General features: G+C 60.0%; 1 protein-coding gene across 3 annotated transcripts; it reads left to right on the forward strand.

The window, feature by feature from the left end:
• The first annotated feature begins 98 nt into the window (after positions 1 to 98).
• Positions 99 to 23,915, forward strand: SH2B2 (SH2B adaptor protein 2). Of its 3 annotated transcripts, none has more exons than XM_012758898.2 (9): positions 99 to 411; positions 13,063 to 13,802; positions 16,964 to 17,065; positions 18,262 to 18,353; positions 19,606 to 19,697; positions 19,792 to 19,965; positions 20,404 to 20,612; positions 22,902 to 23,073; positions 23,517 to 23,915. In XM_012758898.2, exons 1-9 carry the CDS (start codon positions 312 to 314, stop codon positions 23,834 to 23,836), a joined length of 2,001 nt encoding a protein of 666 aa, XP_012614352.2. In that variant the 5' UTR covers positions 99 to 311; the 3' UTR covers positions 23,837 to 23,915. The 3 variants fall into 3 exon arrangements, with proteins under 3 accessions (XP_012614352.2, XP_012614353.2, XP_012614355.2); XM_012758899.3 differs by having other exon boundaries at positions 101 to 411; positions 19,795 to 19,965; XM_012758901.3 differs by lacking the exon at positions 99 to 411 and adding an exon at positions 2,054 to 2,307.
• The last annotated feature ends 2,061 nt before the right edge of the window (positions 23,916 to 25,976 follow it).

A 25,976-nucleotide genomic window follows, 5' to 3' on the forward strand; every position in this document is an offset into this window, starting at 1 on the left:
GCTAGCTTTATCTCAGTTTTTGTCCTGAACAATCTAGAGCTTGTACACCCAGGGGTCCCTCTTTGGGATCCCACCCCCAGCACCCATCATCATCTGGTCAGAACTTCCTCCAAGACCCTAAAGCCTCCTGCCTTCAGGGACCCAGGATGAATCTTTCTTCCCTGACCCTTATTCCTGTCCCCTATGACAGCTGTTCTTGGCCAACCACGCCCCTTCTACCCCCACTGCCACTTCCACATCTCCCATCAGTTCCTCATTGTGGGTCCAAGTCACTCTGAAGCCATCCCCTCCTCACTTCCTCCTCCCTGAGTATGGATCAGAGCTACTGTCCTGCCCAAGGCTTCCCATCTGAGGACCTTCTCTGGCCACTGACAGTCCACCCGTGGAGCTCAGCCCACCACTGGGAACCAGGTTAGTCCACTGTGCCCTAGGCTCTCCCCTCTCCAGGGAGGTTGGGGGGCCACAGCCAGGTGGCCCAGGGAGTGGAGCCTTCCTCTCTCCCACTGTGAGCAGTCAATCCCTCACCCCCCCCCCAGCCCTTCCCAGCTTCATTCATAGGTGTCCTGGTTCCCAGCCAGGCATCCAGGCCTGTGTGCAGCTCAGATCGAAGGCTGGACCACTGCCTAAGCTTTCATTAAGTTTGCTTGCCAGGTCCTCAGTGGGGATGTGTGTGGCAGGGACAGGGCTGGCCGTGTTTCAGTGCCCGGTGGGAGGCAGCAGGCAGCGCTTGGGGCAGCAGGTGAGGGCTCTGGGCCAGTCTCCACCTTCAACCCCCGAGACCCCACCTTTTCCATCCATAAGAAGGGGATAAAAACCCTGGCGGCCCTGCTTCCTGGGAAATGAGAGATGTGAAATGGAGGAAAGGCTAAAGGGCTCTCTACAAAGGTCAAAGGTCAGTATGGATCAGGGAGGACAACAGATGGAGGAAGTCCCAGCTAGCAGGGAGACCGTGGCAGACCACAGAACTGCTGGAGGTGGGGGCAAGGAGAAGCTGGCTGAACCCCCTGTGGGGGCAGAGGGCAAGGAGAGGATGGGAGAAGGCACTCAGGGGCCTTCCCCAGCTCTCCCCAGGAATTGGTCTTTCCCTAAGTGGCCCTTTCCCTAAGTGGCCCTGTCCACACTGATGCCCTCCCTCCCCCATCTTGGACCCCTTCCAGGCCTTCTACAGCCCCTCCTTTTCTTTGGGGAAGCCTCCTGGAACTCCGCCCCCAACCCAGCACAGGGGTCAGACCACAAGTGCCTGCAGAGCCCAACAGGACTCTTAGCCCGATTCATCTCTGCCTTAACTTAGGCGGGGTTCTGGATCCAAGCAGGGGTGAGGCGGCCAGGGCTGTGGTCCCCCTTCATCCCACCCCACTGTGACCTCTGACACCTCTCCGGGTGGCACCAGTATCCCCAACATTGTGAAAGTTGGGTGGTGGGTGCGCCGTGTTCCTGAGGTCTGCCCCGCCCAGTGTCCCCCGCGATTTCCCGCATCAGGAGGGCCGGAGGGAGGGGGCGTGGTGCTTGTCCTCGGGATTTATGAGAATAAGAGCCGACTTTCCCGTTGCGACATCTAGGCCTCCTCGAGGCTCCCATTGTCCCGCAACGGAGGGTCTGGCGATGGCCCCCGCAGAGTGCCCGTCACCGAGGGGCGTCCCGAGGGCGTCCAAGTCCTGTACACCCCACCACGCAGTACACCCACCTGGCCCCACCCGCCACATCCCCGCAGCCACTACCCCGGGTTCCGGGGGTCGCCCCCGCGCCGAGGGGATTCCAGCGCCTGGCCTGGAGCTGGCTCCGCGACACGCGGACCCCCACCCCAGATGGGCGGCTCAGGGCCCGTTCCTAACGCCTCTGGACCCCAGGGCCAGTCTCGGCCCCACAGTCGCCGAGAGAAGGCGAGCTTCGGCCGCAGACGCTGCTCGGGCTCCGCGGAGGGCTGGGGGCGCGGCGGGGGCGGGGCCGGCGCGGCGCGAGGCGAGCGGGGGCGGGGCTCGCGGCGGGGGCGGGGCCGGAGGCGCGCGCGGCGCGGGCGGGGGTCGGGAGGGGGAGAGGCGGGGCGCGCGCCGTGCGGGGCTGGGCTCGGAGCGCGCGGGGCTCCGCGGCAGGAGAGCCGCGCGGGGGCCGCGCCAGGACCGCGAGGAGGGCACGAGCCTCGGGGGTTGTGGACGCGCGAGGGAGCAGTCGCCGCCGCCGCCGGCTCCCGACTGGAGGAAGCTCAGCCAGCCGCGGGCCATGAGCCGCCGGGCCCCGGGAACCCGGCCGCGGTCGGGGCAGCGCTCCTCCGGCGCCCCGGCCCGCGCGGCCGCAGCTGCGCGCCTGTAGGTATGGCCTGCTCGTCCTCAGTTCTCCGTCCCCCGGTCCCTCACGCCAGACCCGGTCCGTCCCAGAGGACATGCGTGTGTGCGCGCACCGCTGCCCCGGGGAGAGCGGCCGCACGCGCCCCGGTCCGCGCGTGTCGTCTTTGTGTGCGCGGGTGGGAGGGAGGAGAGTGAGCGAGAGACGGGATGCTTCCCTGGCTGGGATCGGCTCCCGGGCCCCCTCTCTGGAGGGGCGGGGAGTGGCTGGAGGGGCCAAGCTGCCTCCGTAGCAGCTGCACTCCCGCACCGTGGGGCGAGCGCCGCGGGCCCCCTGGAGAAGGGGTCTCTGGCTTGGGGAGGGGTCGCCCACGTCTCTTCCCTAGGCTGGGTTGGTCAACGTAGAATGAGAGTGAGGGCCACCGCGGGGGGCGGGGCGGGAAGGACCCCATTCGGGCCACAGACCCTGGGCTGGCACGCCCTCCGTTTGGCCCAGGCCCCCTTTCTCGACCCGCCCACCCGGGGAGCTCCCCTGCAGCCTCAGATAGTGGGGAGGATCGCTGTGGGTGCCCGAGAGGCCGGCGCCTTTAAGAAGAGGCGGTTCGTGCCCTCCATTCAGGCCCTTCGGCCTCGCCATTGATGAACCTGCGGGCATTGATGAACGTAGCGAGGCCGGAACCGCGCCAGCCCAGGGGGCTGAAACTAGGCAGAGTCAGGGGACCCACCGGCGCCCCACATCCCCGAAGTGGGGCCTTCAGGAAGAGAAGTCTGCAGTGTCTGGGGCTCTCAGGAGCCAAGCAAGGCAGACCCGGCAGCCTCAGGCGAGACCGTGAACATGAATAACCCCTGATCTACGTTCACATCGAGTCGGTGCTGGGCAGAGCCTCAGGGTGGCTGTCAGACCTGGGTTGATTCCTACCAATGCTCTTTGAGACATTATCTACCCTGTAAAGTCGGGCTGGTGCTGCCTGCCTCTTAGCTGGGGGACTGGCAAGAGTTGCCTCCCTCCAACTCGGGTCCCGGAGCCGGAGTGCGTGAACTCCTCTGGGCGGGCGGGGCAGGGAGGGCGGAGGGGCGTGGTTTCCCCTAGAGACTTCGGCTGTTTCTTGATCTGAATGAAGCCCCCCTCCTCTGCCCCACCTTGAACAAATCTCTTCCCTCCTGCCCCCCTGCTTCATGCAGGAAGCCACTAATTTGGGGAGTGACCCAGAACTTTTCAAAACTCCAGGAACTTTGTTTGGAAGAGGTCTGGCAGCCACTGTGGCAATACTTTTAGGCTACCTTCAATCACATTTATGGAGATCTCTGAGGCAGAATTTCCCACCAGCTGCTTCCTTCTACTCTTCTCCCTAGAATTCTGTCCCACCAATGTCCAGGAGTACCGCCACCACCTGGAGGGTGTGAATGCAGGTGCTTCTTATGCTGCTTAGTTGAAAGTTTCTAGGTCATGGAAGGTTAATGCACATGCTTTAATTCTTATCCTTGTTGTGGAAAACCTGCCTACACTTTCTAAACTCCTCCTCCCTACATAACGTGGGTCTCCTAGGGAGAACTCCTGAACACCACCACCACCACCACCACCACCCATGGGCTTCCCTTCAGGGTGTTGGAAGTGGGGCCACCACCCTGGTGGAGCCTAGGCCTCCCAGGGGTGAGCATTCAGTTTCAACTTGACTCGTGCCAGGCAACAGCCATCAGTGTCGTTTGCCATGTGATCTTCACAACAACCCTGTGGATTTGGCACTATTATTACCCCATTTTATAGAGGAGGAAACAAATATAGGCATGTGAAATGACTTGCCCAGTGTCCCTCAGCCAACGAGCCAGGGCTCTAAACCATTTCTCTCTGGCAAGAGCCTGGGTCTTACTCCTTGTACTGTCTGCCCAGCCTGGGTTGTAGGGAATTAGGGGGTTAGGTGCCTCTGGCCTCCTGGCTGCTGTCCCCATGGGGTTATGGTTCAGTCTTGCAGCCTGTTGATTCACACCGTCCATGTGGGGCCAGAGGGGCCTGGGGTGGTTTCTCTTCCTCGCTCACCTGGTTGGGTCTGTTTTTGTGGTGTCCCAGGGGATAGCAGGTGTGACTCCTCAACAGTCGGCCACAGCCCACACTGTTTGGGCAGAGCAGGCTAGGCATCGCTGTGTGGGAGCACAGCATCTTTTGGTTCCTCTAGGTGAAGCGGGGTTTGTGTTCCATTCTCCAGACATTTCCAACCCTCTGAGGACAGGGGAGCCAGCCAGAGGCTCACAGTCTGGTGACAGGCCATAGCCATGTGGTATAGTGGAGGGGCAGGGGGCAAGGGCGGAGGTGGGGACAGGATAAAGAAGGGGCATTTCCAAGGCCTCCACAGGCTTGGGGCCTGCCAGCTATTGAAGCAGAGGAGTGGCAATGGGTGGGGCAATGCTGGGCTAGATGCTGGGACTCTGAGCAGAGGACAAGCAGGGGTTGGAGGAAGAGGATGTATTAGAACTTGGATGTGGTAAGTGAGGTAGCTGGAGATCAGCCAGGCTGGGAGTTGAGGAGCTCAAAGAAAGGCCCAGGGACCCTTATGTGCCTGCAGTCCCCAGAGTTCTGGGATGCTCAGAGATGAAGGCAGCCATCGGAGTTCTCAGTAAGAAGTCACTGCTATGTGTGTCATGAAGAAGCTGGAAGGCAGACTGGTAAGCTAAGTGGTAGGGATCAAGGGGGGCACATCCTGCAGTTTTGGGGGCCTGGGCCAGACCCAAGTGAGGTCCATGACATTGGGATAGAAGAGGCAAAGAGGCTCAGACCAAGGCTGGTGAGGGGGCCCCTCTATTCTGCAACCCCAGGAGGGCAGGGTAGGGTGGGAGAAAGCAGAACCAATGTCGCTGGAGCCAGCCCAGCCTGCTCTCCACCTACAGAGCCCATCCAGGAACTGTCCAGCACTGGCTGCTCCTGAAGGAGGATGGGCCTACCTCCTGAGCCCCCAGGCCCTGGCTTAGCTGGTTGCCCTGACCCCCACTCCCTGCTCATCTGACCCCTACTTCCTGCAGAGCCCAGCTCTGGGTTCCCCTGCCCCCCCCAGTCCCTCAGAGTGCCCCCCCTCTAAAGGTGGGCACCTCCTTTCCTGAAGCAGGGACTGGGTCCCCCCACTGTACCCTTGGAGGGGAAGCTCCCCAAGAACAGGTCCCCGCTGGGAGTGGCATATGCTTCAGAAAGGGACAGATCTGGAACATGGCTGCAGGTGGGTCCAGGTTCTGCTGCCCTGGACCTGATGGTCACAAGGGGTCACAAGGGGCCTGATGCAGTGTGGGCGCCAGTGCAAATCCAGTGGATGATGGGCTAGTTGCCTCCCTTGCCAGAACCCCACTTCTTCATCTGTATGGCAGAGAATCCTCTCTTCCTTACGGGAAAGATGTGAAGGGAGAGAGGTTTTAAACAGGGGCATGACCCAGTTAGATGTGGGTTCCAGAAAGCTGACCTTGGCCATACTGTGGAGCCTGGGTTCGTGTGCTGGGGGGAAGGAGGGGTTCTGCAGCCGTCTGCCCAGAGCAGTCAGAGGAAAAGAGGGAATGGACACAAGATACTTAGGAAATAGAAGCAGAGGAGCTTTAATTTTTCAGCAAACTACTTATTTAGTCTTCATGACAGCTCTGTGAGGTTGATGCTGCTCTAACCAGATAGGGAAACTGAGGCTTCAGGAGGCCAAGAGGTCACACAGCTAGGAAGCAGGGGAGCTGGGATTCAAACCCAGACATTCTGGCTCCAGATCTCAGGTTTTTAACCACTCCACTGTCCCATCGTGTGAAATGACCAGATGTGGACGTAGGAAGATGCCAAGGCAGTGGAGTCCCCTGTGATGGGGAGCAACTGTCAGCTGCAGCTTGGGGGGCCCCTGGGACTGAGGTTCTGCAGGCCCCAGAGCCAGAAGGGCTTCTTGTCAAGGTTGGGGTGTCAGTAAAAGCGAGGGGCTAAGCAGCAGGGCTCCCACCCTCCCGTGGTGGCAATGGCTGAGAGTTATGTGAGAGGCACAAGGATGTCCTGTATGGAACAACAGCCATGGAAACTGATGCTCAGAAAAGCCAAGAAAACTGAGTGTCCCACCCTCCCACCCATACAGGGGCATAGGTCCCAAAGGCTCTTAATCCACACTGTCCCTGTCACCAGTCAGAGTCCCCCCACCGCCACTCTGCAGCAAAGTCCCAGTAGATGCAAAGGTGTTAAGACCAGAAATCATGCGCACTTCTGCCTTCTGTCAGGGTCGTGGGGTGAGGACAGATATTCTGGGTGGGAAGGGCTGGGAAATTCCAGCCACATCCTCGCTCTGGCAGGAGGCCCTGGTTCAGAGCCTGCCTTGTGGGGACTTGGTCTCCAGGGAGGTGGGGAGCAGGGCGGACCTGAGAACAACGCCCACATACCCAGCAGTGAAACAGAATGTGCCCTGTGTGTTCTGTCCCTTCATCCTCAGGGGAGAGGAAGAGTAGTACCCAGTCAGCCAGAGGAAGTCACTCCAGGCTGGAGGGATGGCCTGCCCAAAGGTTGTCTTTGTCCTGTATAGGGAGGGGTGGAAAGGACTTCCCCACAAAGACCAGGGGGGCAGCTGGAGGGAGTGTAGGATGGGAGGAGACTTTGTTGTAAAGTGTGAGGCTGGTGGGCCACGCCAGGCCAGTGCTGCTAGGGGCCTGAGGAGCCAGGAGGGTAGAGGACATGAGCAGCCATGGTTGGGCCTGCTTGCCAGAGGGTGGAGGAGACCGGAGGGAGGCTTTGTCTCCGCATCTTTTGTTCTGGGGCCCTAATGCAAGTGCCTCAGTTTCTCCATTGTGAATGGTTCACTAGCGGTGGGCCATGCTGGCCACCCCAGCCCAGAACAGAGGACCCTTAGTTGTGATCATCGCCCCTGCTCTCGCTTGGCTGTCTGGGTGCTGCTCTGAGGATGGAGCTGAGGGAGGGTGCAGGAGGAAGGGGGCATCTTGGCTCGGGGGATGGCTGCTGCCTGCGCTCTGCCTGGGCAGCCTTTCAGGGTGCTGGGTCGCTTGTCTGCGCTGCGAGACCCACAGACAGTCCTTTCTCTCCCAGGGGCTCCGCAGCCTCCTGTGGTGAGGAGGGTGCAGGGGGTGCCCGGCTGGCTGTGGGCGGGGCTCGATCGTCGCTCCGCCCCCAGGGCCGCTGCCCACTGCGGGGCGCATCGATTGGTCGTTGGCCCATTAGCCAGAGGCGGCGAGACGAACTCATCAATATTTTAAGGAATGACCTGGCTATGGGGTCCGGAACTGTGCGCTGGTGAGGGCTGGAGACCTGCCGGTTTTTTGCCATCTCCAATTGTCAGTGCTATTTTTACCACCGGAAAGCCGGCTGCCCCCTCCCCCTGCCGAGCCTGCATCAGCTGGACCACGTCTAGCTGGGTTGGGGGCGGGGGTCTCCCGCCTGGGTTCCTGGCCATGGGGTAAAGGGAGGCCATAGCTTGGAAAGGAGATGAGCAGGGACTTGACTAGGCTTGCCCTGCCCTCCCTCCATCCCCTGCACCGACCATCTGAAGCCCCATCCAATCTGAGATGAGAACAAAAACATTTTTCAGGAGAAGCCAGTTGCCCAGCTGAGCCTAGAAAAACCAGGGGCTGATGAATTGGGGGACGGTGGTCTGCCCACCCAGTGCCCCATGGGGGGCCAGCAGCATAGGGGACCCAGCTGGGCTCCCTTTGTCTCCAACCCCAGTCCTCAAGAAAAGTCTAGGGAGGTGTGAAACAACCCCTTACCTGGCCCTGATCCCAGTGGGGTGACAGCAGAGTCCCCAGCTTCAGTGTCCATGGGCCATCACTACAGCATCAAAATAGGGGGCCACTGCTCCAGCACCCCCTTTCCCTGATGGGGAAGCTGAGGCCCCAGGAGACACAGGGGCCAAGATAGATCTCCCAGTGCCCAGTCCAGCACTACCCCACACTGACTCAGTTGGTCTTTGCTGGCACCCTGGGACCATAGGGACAGAAATGGGACCCTGACCACAGAAACAAGGGAGTCAAGGGGTGCAGAGACAATAGGAGCTTAGGAAGATGGGGGGCGGTGCAGGGGAAGGCTCCTGGAAGAAGAGAGAGTTTTACACAGTCTAAAGGCCGAGGAGGACGGAGTAAGGCAGTGCAGGCAGAAGAGTGGTCCGGAGAGGTTGGGATGTGGGAACTCCCAAGGAGACGGGAGAGCCCAGGGCTGCCTGGGCAGTGGGGGGAGGGGCGAGGTGGGCCACCCAGCTTCAGGCCTCTGGGTTCCCCTCCCCCTCAGGCCCTACTTTTCTTCCATCTGGATCTGAGGTCACTTGCACAATGACAGAGGGCTCTGTCTGATTGATTGAATGTCACACTGCCTGGTCCCTAGAGAGGGCTGGAAACACCTCCTGGCCCCACCCAGAGGTTAGGGAAGCCCCAGCCCTGCCCATGACTGCACATGGATTATAGCATTGCAGGGACCACTGCCTGTGCCATCCTTACAGGGAAGGGCAGCCTCTCTTTTCCATTAAAGTGAGCAAAGTGAGGCTAGGGGTGTGGTCAGTGTCACTCAGGGAACAGTGGGGTCAAGCCTTGAGCCCAAGTCAGCTGAGGTCCCTGTACCTGGTCTCCTCCCCAGTTACGGTCTCAAGGGCAGTTAGTGATGGCACATCCCTGCCCCTGCCATAGTGAGGCACTCTTCCTTGTGGCTTGCAGCCTCCCCTCTGCAGAGAGCCATGTCTGGGCTTCCTCTCCCTGCTGGCCCTGCTGCTTGGTGACTTTGGCCTCTGGCTAGTCAACCCCTCCTGCTTCTGTGTAGCCTGGATTGGTCCCAGGGGACACAGGGCTGCTGTGCCAGGCATCGGCCCACAGGCTCCTAGCCAGCCTTCAGGGCAGGGCAGAGCAGGGCAGCCTAACCTCCTACTGCCTCCCAAGCCAGTCCCTGCCTAGCACGTGGCCACATACATCTCCCATACCCTTGGCAGATTCCTCTCTGAGTTCTACCCCCACTTCCAGTGAGGGCTAGTTGGAACCCACCTCACAAGCCTGCCCCAGGGCCTTGTCCCCCAACTCTGTGGCTTCCCCCTGCCAAGGGTTTTGCCAGCCGGTGGGAAGAGCTGGGAGAGACAGAGATTGATGCCTGAGAACCCTGAACTGGGGCTGACTTCCTGCCCACCCCACATGGGCCATAATTATCTCAAATAGGCACATCTAGCCTTCCCAGGCTACCATGTCACCTGCTCTGCCACCCCCACCCCCGTTGGTCCCAGTAGTACAGGAAAGAGATGGCCCTGGGGAGCACTGGCCTGCTGGATAAATGGATGGGCGCAGGAACAGGGCCTCCTGGGCTCAGCTGCAGCCCCACCCCCACCACAGGAAATGCCACCCCCAAGGGTCAGACCAAGGCCTCAGCCTGGGCTCACTACCATCCCTGGAGGCCGTGGTAGTGGTGGCAGGTGCATTCCTGCCTTCCCAGGGGATGGAGCAAGTACCAGGAGCCTGGGATATGACTCAGGCCTGCCTTCTGTCCCTGAGGACTGCCTATGCCAGATGGGGAGAGAGACATGGAAACAGACACTTGGAGCACCCTACAGCTGGCACAGTGCTAAAAGGACATACTGGAGGGGACTGTAGGAGCTCAGAGGAGACACTTGTGCCAGCCTGGGTTGGGGGGACAGGGGTGGTAGTGTCAGGGAAGGCTTCCTGGAGGAGGTGACTTCTGGATTAGTTATTGAAGGATGATTAGGAGTTAGCCAGATGAAAAAGGAAAAACAGGGCAGGAAAAAGACCAGGTATGAGCCTCAGCCCCCAGTCTACCCCAACCATCATGGACTCTGAACACCACCACCACCCCACTCCCAATGTTCTGATAAGTCCTGCCTCCAAGTCTCTGCTCAAAAGGCCTGCAGTGCCCTCCTCGCCCTCTTTGCAGGCATGAAGCCCAATGCAGGCCCCACCTCTTGAAGGAAACCTTCCTAACTCCCTGCTCCCCTCCCCCCAGTACCAAGGCAGGAGGCTCCCAGGAGACCACTAGTTTGGAAACCTGTCCAGGTGCTAAGTGGCTCCGTCAGGAGGCCCTGCTTCCTCCCTGGGGCTGTCCTGTGGTTATCGACTGCAGGTCGATGGCCAAGGCTGCCCCAAGGAGAGAGGGAATTCCCACAGTGCCCTATGGCCCAGAGGCCCTGAAAATGATCTCATAGAAGTAGGGCAGCTATTTTTACCTGGCATTTAATTACAGGGTTTCGATCCCAGAGGAGAGACGAGATGGTGCTCCCGGCAGCTGCCAGGGAGGGGCATGCCGGGAACTGAGGATCCTGGGAGGGCAGGTGAGGGCATGACCCTCCATCGCAGTTCCTCGAAAGGGCAGTCCCTTATCCCTAACACTAGGCTGGCCCCCTCAGACAGGGACTCCCCAGGGCAGGGCCACATCACCCCACTTATTTGCCTTGGTAATGTTCACTATGGCCTGGACAGAGGGGTGAATGTGCACTGTGGGCTGGGCCTGTGCCCCTAGGGCTGATGGCCACATTGGTGAACAAGCAAGCAAGGCCCCCAGGCAATTGACTGGACCCACACCCCATAGTTTAGTGCTCCAGGGTGGTGAAGGATAGAAAGGCCTGGAACAAGGAGGAGGAAGCTGGGGTGAGTAGACAGCTGGGGTTCCTGGATCACGGCCTCTTCAAGGTTGGACTTGGACAGGAACTCTGAAGGGAACAGGATTCCGGAATTCGAGAATGCCAGTAGAAGCGTGCAGGCCACTATGGTGGAAAGAAGTAAGAAGTCTTGAGGTGGCAGGGCCTTCAAACAAAGCTGGCACAAAAAAATTGGCCATGCTTGTTGTAGACACCAGGTCCCTAAAGGCAAGAAAAAACATGGCCACACAGTAACCCCTCCTTATCTGAGGCTTTGCTTTCTGAGGTTTCAGTTACCTGTGGAAAACTGAGGCCTCAAAATATTAAATAGAAAATTCCAGAAGTAAACATTCATAAGTTTTAAATTGCACACCGTTCTGAGTAGTGAGATGAAATCTTACACCATCCCACTCCTTCGTGCCTGGGATATGAATCATCCCTTTGTCCAGTGTATCCACGCTGTGTGTGCCACCTGCCCATTAGTCACTTAGGAGCTGTCTCGGTTATTAGATCAAAAATTCATAGTGGGACGGGTGTGGTGGCTCGTGCTGTGCCTGTAATCCTAGCACTTTGGGAGGGCAAGGCAGGAGGATCGCTTGAGGCCAGGAGTTCAAGACCAGCCTGGGCAACATAACAAGTTGTAGTTTCTACAATACATAGCAAAACAAAGAAATTAACCGGCATGGTGTCACATGCTTGTAGTCCTAACTACTTTTAGAAAGGCTGAAGCAGGACTGCTTGAATCCAGGAGTTCAAGGCTGCAGTGAGCCACGATTGTGCCTGCACTCCACCCTGGGCAGCAGAGCAAGACCCTGTGTCAAAAAACCCCACATTCTAGTGTATGTAGGGTTCCATACCATCTACAGTTTCAAGTATCCCCCTTGGATAAGGGGGGACTACTATATTTGATCCACACTGGGAGGTGACCCCTGAGTCCCACAGTGATGCAGACCTGGGTAAGAATCCTGAACCTGTCCTGTCACTAACAAGCTGAGTGTCCTCAGGCCTGGTATGGGGGCTTAGGCAATGACAGTTGTGACATGCCTGGTGTACTGAACACATTCACTTGTTCATTCATGCAGTCAGTGTTTCCTGAGTGTCTGCCATATGTCCAGCACTGGAGACACAGCCGTTTATAGGACTATCAAAAGCCCTGCCTTGTGAAAGTGGCATTCTCAGGGGAAGGTGGGGGCAGAGGAGGACACTCGACCAAGCAAAACTATTAATAAATATACGATATGTCAGATGGCAATAAGCACAATGGAGAAACAAGCAGGCAGAGGGCACGGAGAGTGCCAGAAGGAGCAGGGGCATCCACTATTCTCAAAAGAGTGGTCAGGGAAGGCTAGTGGATAAGACACTTGAACAGAAACCTGAAGGAGGGGAAGAAGCATGGGAGAAAGAACATTCCGGGCATGTGCAAAGGCCCTGAGGTGGTAGCTAGCATGTGCCTGGAATGGCAAGGAGGCAGTGCAGCCAGGAGAGAGTGGTAGGAGATTCGCCTGGAGAGGCAAATGGAGGCAGATTATGTCAGGCCTTGGGGGCCATGGGTAGGGCTTTGGCTTTTACTCTGAGCATAATGGATTTTGAGCAGAGGAGGGGCTTGACCTGTCTTGTGTTTTAGAAATAATGACTGAACTCCTGGGTGGAGAACAGACTTTAGGGGGATGAGGTCAAGATCCGGGGGGCCAGTAAAGAAATAGGTGAAGTACTGCAGGCAAGAGAAGGGTTATGGGGAGGCCAGGACAGCAGCCTGGATGGGGAAGGAGGAGGAGGAACTGGGCTCTTGGCATATTTCAGAGGTAGATGCAACAGGATTGCATGTGACTTTTTCCTGTCCACTCAGCTTTGGGGACTCCCAGAAGAGGTTATTGAGGGAAGTGAGTTCACTGGAGGCTCATGGGGACCCGACTTGAAGGCATCTGTCATCCCAGCCTCCTCTGCCAGCCCCAGAAATGACCCTGAAGTTCCCTGAGACTGCTGTAGGGGGAGCGAGTGAGTGCAGGGGCTCTGCACCTGCAAACACTACCTCCGGCCTCCCCAGGTGTATCTTGTCTCTCCACGCATCCACGTGGCTTGGAGGCTGCGTGCTGTTGCCCTCAACACATGCGCGCACGCAGCCCCAGGGCGTCCTTGCGGGCAGGGGAGCCAGAAGGAGAGGACAGGTGGGCGCGCTGGTCAGAGACCTGAAAGTCACTGGGCGCTTTTCTCGCCCGCAGCCGCAGGTGGCTGCGATGGGACGGGAGCCATGAATGGTGCCGCCCCCGGCCCCGCCGCAGCTGCCCCGGTGCCGGTGCCGGTCCCGGACTGGCGGCAGTTCTGCGAGCTGCACGCGCAGGCGGCCGCCGTGGACTTCGCGCACAAGTTCTGCCGCTTCCTGCGGGACAACCCGGCCTACGACACGCCCGACGCCGGGGCCTCCTTCTCCCGCCACTTTGCCACCAACTTCCTGGACGTGTTCGGCGAGGAGGTGCGCCGCGTGCTGGTGGCCGGGCGCGCCGACGCCATGGAGCCCGAGCCGGCGGAGACGCCGGCCCTCAAGGCGGCGGCCTACGGCCACTCGCGGAGCTCGGAGGACGTGTCGACGCACGCAGCGACCAAGGCCCGCGTCCGCAAGGGCTTCTCTCTGCGCAACATGAGCCTGTGCGTGGTGGACGGCGTGCGCGACATGTGGCACCGGCGCGCCTCGCCCGAGCCCGACGCTGGCGCTGCCCCGCGGGCCGCCGAGCCCCCAGCCGAGCCGCGTGACAAGTGGACGCGGCGCTTGCGACTGTCGCGGACGCTGGCGGCCAAGGTGGAGCTCGTAGACATCCAGCGCGAGGGCGCGCTGCGTTTCATGGTGGCCGACGACGCAGCCGCGGGCCCGGGGGGCGCCGCCCAGTGGCAGAAGTGCCGCCTGCTCCTGCGTAGGGCCGTCGCCGGGGAACGCTTCCGTCTCGAGTTCTTCGTGCCACCCAAGGTGAGTACCCCACCCCCAGGGGGACCGAGGAGACGCGTGGGCAGCAGCTGAGAGCACCAGGGACCCCATGGCCCCGTCCAGTTGACAGAATGCAGTATTTGGTGCAGGAGCCTGGGACGTGGGCCCAGTGCTGCCTCTTGGACAAGTCGCCCCTTCAGGCCTGATTCTTCCTCTGTGAGTGGAAGAAAGGCCCTCTGGCTACACGGAGGGGTCCTGGGGCACTGTTGCCAGTGGTGTTGAAAAGCCGGGCGCCTGCCTGCCTTTGCTCCTCACTTGCAGCCCCAGGACAGCTAGCACCTCCCAGAGTTTGAGGCCTGCAGGGACCAGGGCAGGGAATGACGGCACACCCAGAGAGGACTCCTGGGGATGTCCGTGTCCGTGACTCCGAGGGGATCTGCACATCCCCAGCTCCGCTGTCAGGCTCCAGCCCAGCCCCTACGTGGGAGGGACACCCTGTTCTGGCCAGGGGAAAGGTTGCCTTCTTTCTGGCTGTCACCAGAGTTGCTGCTCACCTGGGTGCACCAGCCCCTCCCCCTCTTGAGGGCAGCCCCAGAGGGTCTGTCTGGGTTGGCACAGCTGCCCCGTTTGGAAGGTGGGAATGACTGTTAACAATTGGGCCTGCTTTCTGAGAGCCCACCTGTATCCAGCCCTCACCCTCCCGCTACCCTGGCAAGGTGAGCACATGGTCCCCAGGTCACAGAGTACAAACGGGGGATATGGCCTGTCCAAAGTCACACAGCTAGTGGGTGGCAGAGCTGGGCTAATTACACCCACCACCCTGGGGTCCTGCGAATGGAAGGAGCATGGAGGTGGGGGCTCCTTGGGCACTGGGGGTTGTGCTAGTGCAGCCACTGGCAGCACCCCTGGGACCACCCAGGCACCTGCCCTCTTCAGAGCCCACTCTGTCCCCAGGTGACCTCTTAGTCACTCTTAAGCCCTTGGCTCGCTCTCATCTCTGTCTGTGGATGACTCTGGGTGCCCTTCCCTGCCTCCTTTCCTGCAGGTGCAGGAGTGTGGGCTCCCCAAGGTGGGGTGCCCATGAGCCACCTGGGCCCTGGAGAGGGGACTTCCCAGGAACACATTTACTCTCTGAAGAGCTTTCTCCCCAATTGCCAGGACCCCTAGACTCTCCAAGGTATTTTTGCCTGCCCAGGGCCCCCGTTTAGGTCCCTGCAGGAGATCACAGACCAGCAAGCCCAACCCCGCTCCTTGTCAGGGAGACCGAGGCCCAGCAGGGGGTGGGGCTTGCTTGGGGTCACCCAAAGGGCAGGGGCAGAGGCAGAGGCAGAGGCCCAGGCCCAGGGCTTCACTGCCACAGCCCGAGTGGCAGTCACAGCTGCCTGTCTGTAAATAGCCACCCTGCTGCCCGAGGGGGAGGGGAGGCAGCAGCTGGTGCCCTCTCCCTTCCTCCCTACAGAGCCTGTCACCATCACCACTGGCAGAGGGCAGGGTTCTTGAGGGGTCACTGGGCCCTTCTCCTTTTGTTCATGCAAATTGGGGGTATTTTGGGGTATTCAGGAGATCTCCCGGTGGGAGGGTGGATCATTCCACGGTAAGAGCTGCAATTGTTTCCCAAATGTATCTGGTCCTGGGAAGCCCATCTCGGGTGAGCCCCACAGGGCAGCCTTGCTGGCATCCCCTGCTGTTACCCACCCACAGTCCAGATCTCCTCTCACCCTGGGAGGCCCAGCTACACCTTTGGAGCAGCCAGGAGCTTGGGATCTACTGGCTCAGGGGCCATTTTCCAGACCCTTAGACTTCCTTATCACACAGTCCCTGATGTCGCAGCCATGAGTCAGGTCCCTGGGTCCCTGCCCCCTCACCTCTTTAGGAAGAGTCTCTGAACCCCAGCTCCCCTCATATCCCTATGCCATACCAACCCTGGGGGACCCCAGGAGTGAAGACGCTGGCCCCTACCTTTGAGGAGCCACCAGGAGACCAGTATTTGCAGGACCACTTAATGGGGGGGGGCACTGGGTGTTCTGGGGCTCCAAGCAGGCAAAGCTTGGGCTGCCTAAGTGCTCTCCAGGTGGCAGGGGCCCCAGGGCAGGTCCCTCTGGAGGCGCAAGCTGAGTGAGCAAAGCCTAGAGTTGTGAAATTTGCTGAGCACTCAGGGAAGGGGGTACAGTGAGTGACTTGTAGCCGGAGCAGCAGGGAGGCAGCTGGACCAGCACAGACAGGCCTCGGACACCAGGCTGAGGAGCCACAGCACCCCCAGTGCAGGCCTTCCCTGCAGACCTCTGTCTGCCCTGCCCCCAAGCTCCCTGGCTGGTGTGGTGGCCTCACAAGGGGTCAGACCCCTCAGTCACTGCTCTGAGCTCAGCCGTGCACCCGCTGGCCAGTGCTGCCAGGAATTCCCTTCCTCCTGCCCACCAAATGTGTGGCCATTTCCCTTTCCTCCTAAGAAAGTCCCTGTCCCAGAGCCCGAGCCCTGCCGGGAATCCGAGTCTCAGGCTAGCCCCAGGGGCCTCCAGGCCATGGCCAGGAGCTTTGGGGCAGAACAAGTAGGGCCAGGCACAGAGTGGCTGTGGAGCCCTGCCAGCTCGCCTTAGCCTAACCCCACAGCCTTGTCCCTTTTACCCGCACCTGGGAACAATAAGCCCTGTTCTGAGACAGGGGCTCAGAGCCCTGCTCTGGAAAGTCTAGTCTGAAGTAAGAGACCAGCATTTTTTTTTTTTTTTAATGAACTAGAATAGAATAGAAAATATCACACTCCATCACACACAGGAAGGGTAAATATTGTCTGGTGAGACATTTGTTTCAAAGGTTATTTTTACCTATACATGTGTGTCCTGGGCCACAATGTCAAATATATTTCTTACTACGGGTCAAGGACAAAAGTGTGAAAACCACAGATCCGGTTGGCGTACTGGGCAGAGGGCAGCCCAGGCTGGGGGGAGGAGGGCGTCACCCCTTGGGCTTGGAAGGAGATTCATGTCAATCCCAGTTCTGTCCCTGACTTGCTGTGTGACTGTAGGAGGAGATCCCTCTGTTTTCCAGGAACTCCTCAGTCAACTTCAGTCTGTGAAATGGGATTGGAAACCTCTGTGCCAGGGCGGCCACAGCAGTCAAGCTGAGGGCCGCTCTGACCCCTGGGAGTGAGAAGGGGATTAGCAGGGGTGTCGGAAGGCTGTGGGGCCACTGTCTCACTGTCCTTCCAGGCTTCCAGGCCCAAGGTCAGCATCCCCCTCTCAGCCATCATCGAGGTCCGTACCACCATGCCCCTGGAGATGCCAGAGAAAGACAACACATTCGTGCTCAAGGTGAGGCCCCACCCAGCCCTGAGGAGCCTCTGGCTACCCCAGGCCACCTCCCTCGTAGGTGGTACAACTTGAGGTCACCACAGGGGCAGTGAGGGTAAGGGGGCTAATGTCAGGCCCCAGAGCCTGGCCAGGAGCAGGCCAAGGAGAGGGTGCCCTGATGATGTCCTGGGCCCCTAGACAGATGTCTAGCACGCAGCTAGGTCTGGGCTCCAGACCCCGGTGCCCTGGCTGTTGCCCAACATCTGGACCCCTTGTTCCCTCCTCCTGGGCCTGGGTGAAGCTCATCGGAGTTTCACTTCCACCCTCCCCTTCTGGAGCCAGCACACGCCCATCCCACTGGTGGCCAGCCTGCAGCAGTTATGCAAATGTTCCCGTCATTGCAGGGCACTGGAGTGTGGGAACCAGCCCAGTCCCATGGAGGGCACAAAGGCACGGAGGGTGGGCAGGGAGGCACCCTGGTGGGTCTGGGGGCAGCCTGTCCTTTTCCCAGGCCCCACTCACTGGGGTGGCCTGCTGGGCTTACTGAGGACAGGGCTCCAGGCTGCTAGGGCTGTGGTGCTCGTGCTTCCTCAAAGGATCAGAGAGAGTGTGTGTGGCAGTCCCCACTCGAAGCTGTGTGAGGCCCCCACCCTCTTTTCCAGGCTCCCAGCTGGGTTTGCGTTTTTATCCTATTTGTTTAGTCACGAGCTCACTTATTCATTTAGCAAACATTTGCCAGCTCCATACCCTGAGTCAGCCCAGACTGGGGGCTGAGGACACAGTCCCCAGCCACCTGGCCTTCACCTCCTGGGTGGCCACTGAGCTGTGCATTATGCTTGGGAGCCTTGAGGCAGAGGGGCCCAGCTGCCAACCCCACCCTCAGTTTTCCCATCCATTCAGAGTGGTTAAGGGTGTTCTCCAGGGCCTGAGGACCTGAGGTCAGTGGGCTGGACGTCACCCCTGGGGGGGTCCAGGAGGGAGGGGCTGCTGAGGATGTGAGCTGAGCTGCAGGCTATGCCCCTGGCCTGAGTTTGGAATGATGCCTAACGATGACCCACCTGTCTTCCCATTGCTCATGCCTGCAAGCCCTGGTGGGAGAGGGCTAGGATGAGCCATTCTGGCTATTTGCTCTGGGGGCTGGAGCCCCCCTGCCTAGCGTGGAGGGGGAGGTTGGAGGGCCAACTGTGATCTGAACACCCTGCCACCCTCCTCCCCAGGTGGAGAACGGGGCCGAGTACATCCTGGAGACCATTGACTCACTGCAGAAGCACTCGTGGGTAGCTGACATCCAGGGCTGCGTGGACCCTGGGTGAGTACCCAGGTGGCCTTAGGATGGGTGGACAGGCTGGCTGTACCCTTGGTCCAGCCTCACTAGCAGGGCAGGTGCTGACCTTGAGAAACGGGCTTTTCTCATTGCAGTCCAAGCCAGGTTGGTGCCAGCCAGGGTCACCTACACCCTTATCCCCAGCAGGCTCTCTAAGGTCTGCTCTCCAGGCCCAGGGCCAGGGCACCTGGAAAGAAGTTGACCCAAGTGTTGTCCTCACCCCAGGGGAACCTCAGACCACTAGGAGATGGGCATGAATCCAAGGGGCTGGGGACAGGCCCCTAACCCAAGGCTGGGCTCAGGGAAGGCCTGCTGGTAGCAGTGCTCACCTAACCCGAGACTTAAATATAAAGAGTGGAGCTGAGCCAGGCAGAGGGGGTGGGGAGGGCAGAGAGAACAGCTTAGCAAATGGTGTGGAAGTGTACAAGGGCCTGGACTTGCAGGGAACATGAAGGCCTTCGGGGTGGCTGGTAAGGAGGGATTTTAATGAGAGCCCAGGAAGCTGGTAGGTCGGGCCATGGGAGCCATGGCTGGTAATAAGCAGAGGGCAGTTACGGTCAGCAGTGTACAGGAAGAGCAGCAGGGAGGCTGGCGCCATGGTCCAGGAGCGATCCCAGGCTGGGAGTTGCAGGAACAGGATGGCCAGCAGGCTGAGCATTTGGCAGCAGCTCTTCTGGCTAATGGGGTGAGCCAAGCCCGGGGGGAGGGGCCACTGCTTCCTAATTAACAGCTTCATTTAAGGAAGCACAATTAAGATCCCAAGCGCCTCCCAGGCCCTGATCCCCAAAGTGGCTGTAATCCCTCCTCTGCCACCCTCCCAACCATCTGCTCTGCAAATGCTTTCCCCGGCCCCTGTGAAGGTGAACCTCACTTTGCAGAATTTTAGAGCTGGCAAGGTCCCAGACACCTTGTGTCACAGATGGGGAGACAAAGGCCCCAGGCAGGGAAGGAAGCTGCCCAGGCCTGGCCCCCGACCACACCTTCCCTCCATTTGAAGGTCTCCATGGGATCCCAGGAGGAGGCCAGCCCCTCGGGGTTAGTGAGCAGGGGTCATATGGCTTCCAGGGGAACTGTACCCACAGCAGCATGGAGCCAAAGAGACCCCAGGTGAGCAGAGGGCAGGATAGGGCTGATGCTGGTTGTGAGACCACCAGCCACCGCCTGGCTCCATAAGCTGCCTGTGGTCCAGGTCCAAGTCCCCATGTCAGAACATGGTTGTGCCTTCTCACCTCCACAGTGACAGTGAGGAAGACGCCGAACTCTCCTGTGCCCGGGGAGGCTGTCTAGCCAGCCGTGTGGCCTCCTGCAGCTGTGAGCTGCTGACAGATGGTAGGTGGCGGCAGAGCTGGCCAGAGCAGTGGGGGACAGGGCTGGAGGTGGCGGACAGATACGGGAACGTGCTTCTTACCTGTCACTTCCCCAGCAGCAGATGTGCCCCGGCCCCCAGAGACAACAGCAGCCATGGGTGCCGTGGTGACAGCCCCGCACAGCCGAGCTCGAGATACGGTCGGAGAGTCCCTGATCCACATCCCGCTAGAGACCTTCCTACAGACCCTGGAATCCCCGGGTGGCAGCGGCAGTGACAGCAATAACACAGGTGCCGGTGGGGGCAGCCTGTTCCCCCTGTCCTCTCCTGGCCTCCCTACAAAGTCCTTGCTGAGCCTTAGAAGCTGTGACGTCGCATCCAACCAACCAGGTCCTTCACTGGACTCCACAGTTCTGGATTTCGTAGGCCAGCTGGGAACCCGGCCCTTCCCACTGGACCTGGTTTCAGTAGAAAATGCTCCCAGAAGGGGGTGAAGCCAGGGTCAGGACCAGGTGACTGGAGTTATAGCTGACTTACAGAGTGACCCCAGGATAGTCCATCCCCTGTCTGTGCCTCACTTTACCTCATATGCTTAACTAGTGGGTTGGGTCAGCACCCTGCCTAGTTATGCAAGTATTCAAACAGCGTTTGCCACATAAAATACCAACAAGATGTTGCTTCTCTTCTCTCGTTTGCTTATTTGTCCCTCTCACATTGTCATCCTCCCAGGGGAGGAGGGAACAGAGCCAGATCCTGAGGTCGAGGCCGAGCCGGAGCTCTCCGACTACCCCTGGTTCCACGGGACGCTGTCACGGGTCAAGGCAGCGCAGCTGGTGCTGGCGGGCGGGCCCCGGAGCCATGGCCTCTTCGTGATCCGCCAAAGCGAGACTCGGCCTGGGGAGTACGTGCTGACCTTCAACTTCCAGGGCAAGGCCAAGGCAAGGATGCATGGGGGGCCACGGGGTTGGAGCAGCTAGCCCTGGGGACAGGGGCTGAGGTGGCCCTGGCCTGAGGCTGTGCCCGGGCAGGTTGTACATGCACAGGTTTGACACAACTTCCCCCTAGGCCTGGCCCACCCAGGCCATACTCCTTGAATGACCTGCGTCCCTCCCCCACCTCTGAGGGGCTGCAGGAAGCCACCTGCTGGCAGTTAAGCCCACAGGAGACTGTGCCCTTCTACTGACCTGACTTTGCAAGTCCCTTTGGCCCTTAGGCCTCAGGGGTCCCATAGCTCTGGGCCTTCTGAGGGTTTCCACCCAGAACCACGTCAGTGCCAGGCTGAGCTCAGCTGAGGCCCTCAGAGCCCTACCAACCCCCAGGAACCCCTCTTCTTCCCTGCTAAGGCCAGGCCACCAAACCCTCTGTGCTCAGACAGGGACACGGATGGGAAGCACACACAGGTGGACAGGCCTGGGGGGTCAGTGATGGAGAGGGACACTAATCTGATGTGCAGGGGAGGACCTGTTGAAGACAGGAGGGAAGGTCCTGTCATCCAGACAGGACCCAGCCTGAGCAGAGGTATGACGGTTTGCCCAGACCGCCAACTCTCAAGGAAGGGAATTGCGTGCTGTAACGACCTAAAGTGCAAAGGAAAATATGACAGAAAAGTCAAACAATTACATGGGGACAGTGTGGCCAGAGAGGGCAGGAACCTCAGTGCCCCCCCCCATGCCATGTTTCCCATAAGGAAACAGACCCAGCCCAGGCTCCTTCCAGGATGCGCTTTCCCGTCAGCCTAGGCTTAGGGGGGGGGCACCCCAGGATTCCCGCTCCGGACCCGCAGCTGGTGGGCAGTGTCTGTGGGCTCCCCTAACCCCCAGCTGGTGCAGCACAGGCCCTCCAGTGGCTCTCTGGGCGTCTCTCCTTGGCAGCACTGCCCCACTGTGGAGCGGGTAGCACCTCCCCTGGGACACCTCCTTGGCAAGCAGCCACCCTTACCAGTTCTTCCAACAACCAGGCACTTAACGCCATCCCTGGTGGCTCACACTTTACTCCTTGGCCAGCACCGCCCCAGGCAGCCTCTCCGGAGGGCCTGGATCCGACTCGTGCCCAGCCAGCCCACCATAGTGTGCAGGGGGAGGCCCCCCTCCTTCCTGGGACAAGACCCAGCCTTGAACTTCACCTCTCAGCCTGGCCCCTATTCTCCCAGCATGGAGGTGACTGCCCAAGGCCCAATAAGTTAGTGGTAGGGTAGAGCAGGAACCTCAGCCGCCTCCTTACACACCTGGGAAGGAAGATCACTACCTTCCCAGAAGCAACTCTTTTCACTTTCAGACTGGGAGGTTTTCCAGAAGACTGGGATGTACTGGCCTTGTTTCCACACACCCCTGGGCCCAGATACATATGAGGCTGTGGTAGGACCCCACTAGGCTGCTCTTCTCAGGCTAAGTCCCCGTTCTGGGCCACATGTGATGCCCACAGCACTGCTCTCAGTGTTCCTGGTGGCTTCTCGCCCTGCTGGGTGGCAGAACTCACGCTGGGACCACCGCCCCTGCCCCAGGGATCCTCTGTCCTTTATGTGGTAGGCAGCGAGGCCAGCTCCCCCTATGCTTTAGGCCATGTGCATATCCTCAAACCCCTCCCACTACCTTCCCTATTGCCACACACACCTGAGATAGTCAGCTTTCTTCTTGTGGGATGCCTGTTGAGCAAAACATGGCTGAGCCAGTGGCTTGCCACTAGAGACCACAGGCCTGTGGCCTCTTGCCCTACGGCAGGTGCCTCATGCGGGCCCTGGAGCCCTAGGGAGGCGCATGCTCCATAGCCGCACAGGTAAGGAGCACGTGCAGTCATTCCTCCCCCCCACCTGTCTCTGGGTGCTTCCCACCCCTCTGGGCTTTGGCTCTGCAGGGCCAGAGGGCAGACCCCCTGGTCTCCCCTGCTGGGGGAATCACACAATAGGAGTTCTCTTCCCAGCTCTGTGCTGATAAGAAAGTCACTCTCCCTCCCTGAGCCTTGGTTTCCCCATCTCGAATATGGGGACAGTAATTCCTACCTTCCGGGGTGTCGGGGGGCTAAAGACAGGTGCAAATAGGCCCATAGGCCCATAGTGTGAGTGTTCCCAGTGTCGGGGCAAATGTCTGCTCCCTTCTGTCATGGCTCTGTTCCCCCCCAAGATGGGGTTTCACACGTAAGGGGCCCAGATCTGACTCAGCCCCCTGTGGCCTCTATGAGATTCAGTCATCCCAAAGGACCCCACCACTGACCATGCCCACCTGTGTCCACAGCACCTGCGCCTGTCCCTGAACGGCCACGGCCAGTGCCACGTACAGCACCTGTGGTTCCAGTCCGTGCTTGACATGCTCCGCCACTTCCACACGCACCCCATCCCGCTGGAGTCAGGGGGCTCTGCTGACATCACCCTACGCAGCTATGTGCGGGCCCAGGGCCCCCCACCTGGTAAGACGCCCCCCTCTGGCAGGTGTGACTGCCCAAGAAGACAGGCGGGTGCCATCCAGCAGGGCTAGCCGAGTGGGGTGGGCACCAGATCACCTGGCCCATGGTCAGGCGTGCCCTCCCCTTCCCCAGCCCTGTAGTCAGGGCATCAGGAATGGGGGCCGAAGTAGGGCCCACAGCCAGTGGTTCCTGGCTCGGGGAGGGGGGCGCTGTTGAATAGCGGGGCTCAGTGCAGAGCTGTGGGGAAAGGCCGCATGGGCAGGTGCGTGAGGCTGTCCAGCAAGGGGACAGCTATGCAAGTAAGTGCAGGTGGCCGCCTCATTAGTCACCCAAGGTGGTGGGCTACAATGGGGAACCCTAGCCTCCGGCCCTGGTGGGACCCTGGGCTCTGCGCCCCCTCGGGCCTTCCTGCGCCCCGTGTCAGTGTCCCATCGCCTCCGTTGCAGAGCCAGGCCCTGCACCCAGCACCGCACCCGCCGCCTGCTGGAGCGAGCCAGCCAGCCAGCACTACTTCGCCAGCCTCGCCGCCCCCTGCCCGCCAGCCTCACCCTCCGACGCCGCCGCAGCCTCCTCATCGTCCGCCTCGTCGTCCTCCGCCGCGTCGGGCTCCGCACCCCCGCGCCCCGCAGACGGCCCGCTCATGGCACGCAGCCGCAGCGACAGCGCCGAGCGCCTGCTGGAGGCCACGGCCGGTGGTGCGGATGAGCCCCCGGAGGCGGCCGGGGGCCGCACGCGCGCCGTCGAGAACCAGTACTCCTTCTACTAGCGCCCGCCGCGCTGGGGGGGAGACGCCAAGCTCTTCAGTGAAGACATAATGTTATTAAAGAGCCTGTTTTAGGGACTGCACCTGGCCCTCCTGTCGTCCTTCCTCCCACTCTGGCCTCGGGCACCCCGGGGAAGGCAGGTCCTCCCGTTCAGGGCCTGCAGGGGAGCCACGCGCTTGGCCCCCTCGAGCCCAGCGTGGCCTGGCGTCTGCCCGGCCCCTACCCAGCTCCTACTTGGGGGGAGGCTGCCTGCTGGGCGTCGGGCAACACCTGAATGAGGACCCAGCAGCACGGGCTGTCTGCCCAGGGGTCAGACTGGGAAGAGAGCCCAAGTCACAGGACCTTTAATGCCAGGATGAGTAGTTGGGCCCTGGCTGGGAGAGTTAGGGTGTCCTTGGTTAAGTCAGTGAAGTCTGGCAGTGCAGACAGGGAGGCGGGCAGGATGTCTCCACATGAGCCCCTGGGGGGATTGGGTAATGGGAAAGGCTGCAGTTCCCAGCTCTGACATAGACACCCCCCCACCCGCACTCGCTGCCTACAGACAAGAGTCCAGCTGTGGCTCCCATGTCCCCAGGCCCTGGCAACACGTCCTGCTCACCTTCCCAGCTCTCCAGACTTCAGGCGGTACTCCCTCTGAGAAAGATCTTGTTCCTGCTGAGCCAAAGCCCACCTCCCCTCCCCCAGTCCAACTCCACCCCCCAACCTGGGGCCACAGACCCACCCTCCCCCTGCCCAGGATTGGCCCCCTTAGGGCTTGGTCCAATGATGTATGTTTCAGACTCCCAGACAGCTAAACCCCTGGGGCTACAATGGAGGCACCCATAACCCCTTCCCCATAAAAGGGACACTAGCACCCTGAGGTGCCTCCCAGGGCTTTGCTGCTCCAGCTACTGTCCCCACATACAAACTTACCAGGAAGTGATGGAGCAGCGCCTCCTGCTGCTCAAGAGAACATCCTGCTTCCTTGGCTTCCAGCATCTCCATTCAGTTGTCGCAGGAGCCCCTCTGCCCCTTGCCCTGTGGTTTGGGGTCTATGCCAGGCCAACTGCAAGCCCCCATCCCACTCCAGCAGGAACAGAGGGGCCTCTGGGGTGAAGTGTGGGCTGGGCAGAGGACCGGAGCTTTGTTTTGCTGCGTGGGTTCAGATGGCACCACCTCCAAGCCTGACACTTCATCCTTGCCCCTAAGGGGATGTGCCCTGTGGAAGGGCTCAGAGGTGGCCTCCAGGGTGGACTTATGATTTGAACACAGTGTGCTAACCTTCAGGCCCTTTTGTCCGTCCCTTCTGATACAGTCGGCCGCTTTGGAGGACACTACATGCTGAGTGTCAAAACGGAATCTGGGCATAGAAGTAGACAAAAGGGACAGATGGCTGTTGCCCTCACTGAGTGGGGGGCCAAGAGTACGAGACGTTGGGAGTGAGTCTGTGCCCACCCTAGGGGCAGCGGTCAGGCACTGTACCTGCAATGTTCCCAGGTTACAGTGAATTCAGGGGAGAATGGTGGGAGATGATGACAAGGTGACTCCCTGGGTTCTCCCTAGGGAAATGGCAGGAAGGCCCCACAGCAGCAGGTCAGTGAAAAGGGAGCTCTCCCCACAGTGTGGCCACCAGGGTCAGAGTCTTAGGCCTGTCACTCAACATGGCACTTCCAAAAAGCCCAGACGTAGTGGGGCACTGGTGAAACCACAGCAATAGCACAAATGGCAGTGGCATTTTCAGGGCGGTTTCATTTGCTCCTCAATAAGCATTTCAGATGCCCACTCTGTGCCAGGCCAGGCCCATGGGGTAACTGGATGGGCAGCCAAGCACACCCAGTGACAGAGGGATGGGCCGAGGGCTGGGACTACAGGTGTCCTTGCTAACTGCGATGGCGCTGGGGGTGGGGGGAGATATGCAGGTACAAGGGGCAGCAGGATGGTAATAGCCTTGAGTGCCAGGCCAGGTGGTTTGGTTTGAAATGGAAGGCGCCAAGAAGCCAGTGACAGAAGCGGGACCTAGGATCACCCTGGGGCCAGAGGGTGGGGACGAGGATGGATTGGAGGGGTGCCAGAGGGCCAGGGGCTGCAGTAAGTCTGGGCAAGGGGCGAGGGCTGGGCTGGGGTGGCAGAGGAAGAGGAGGAGGCAGAAGAGGAGGAGGAAGA

The sequence above is a fragment of the Microcebus murinus genome, chromosome 19 (genome assembly GCF_040939455.1).
Source record: "Microcebus murinus isolate Inina chromosome 19, M.murinus_Inina_mat1.0, whole genome shotgun sequence".
Classification (NCBI taxonomy): Eukaryota; Metazoa; Chordata; class Mammalia; order Primates; family Cheirogaleidae; genus Microcebus; species Microcebus murinus.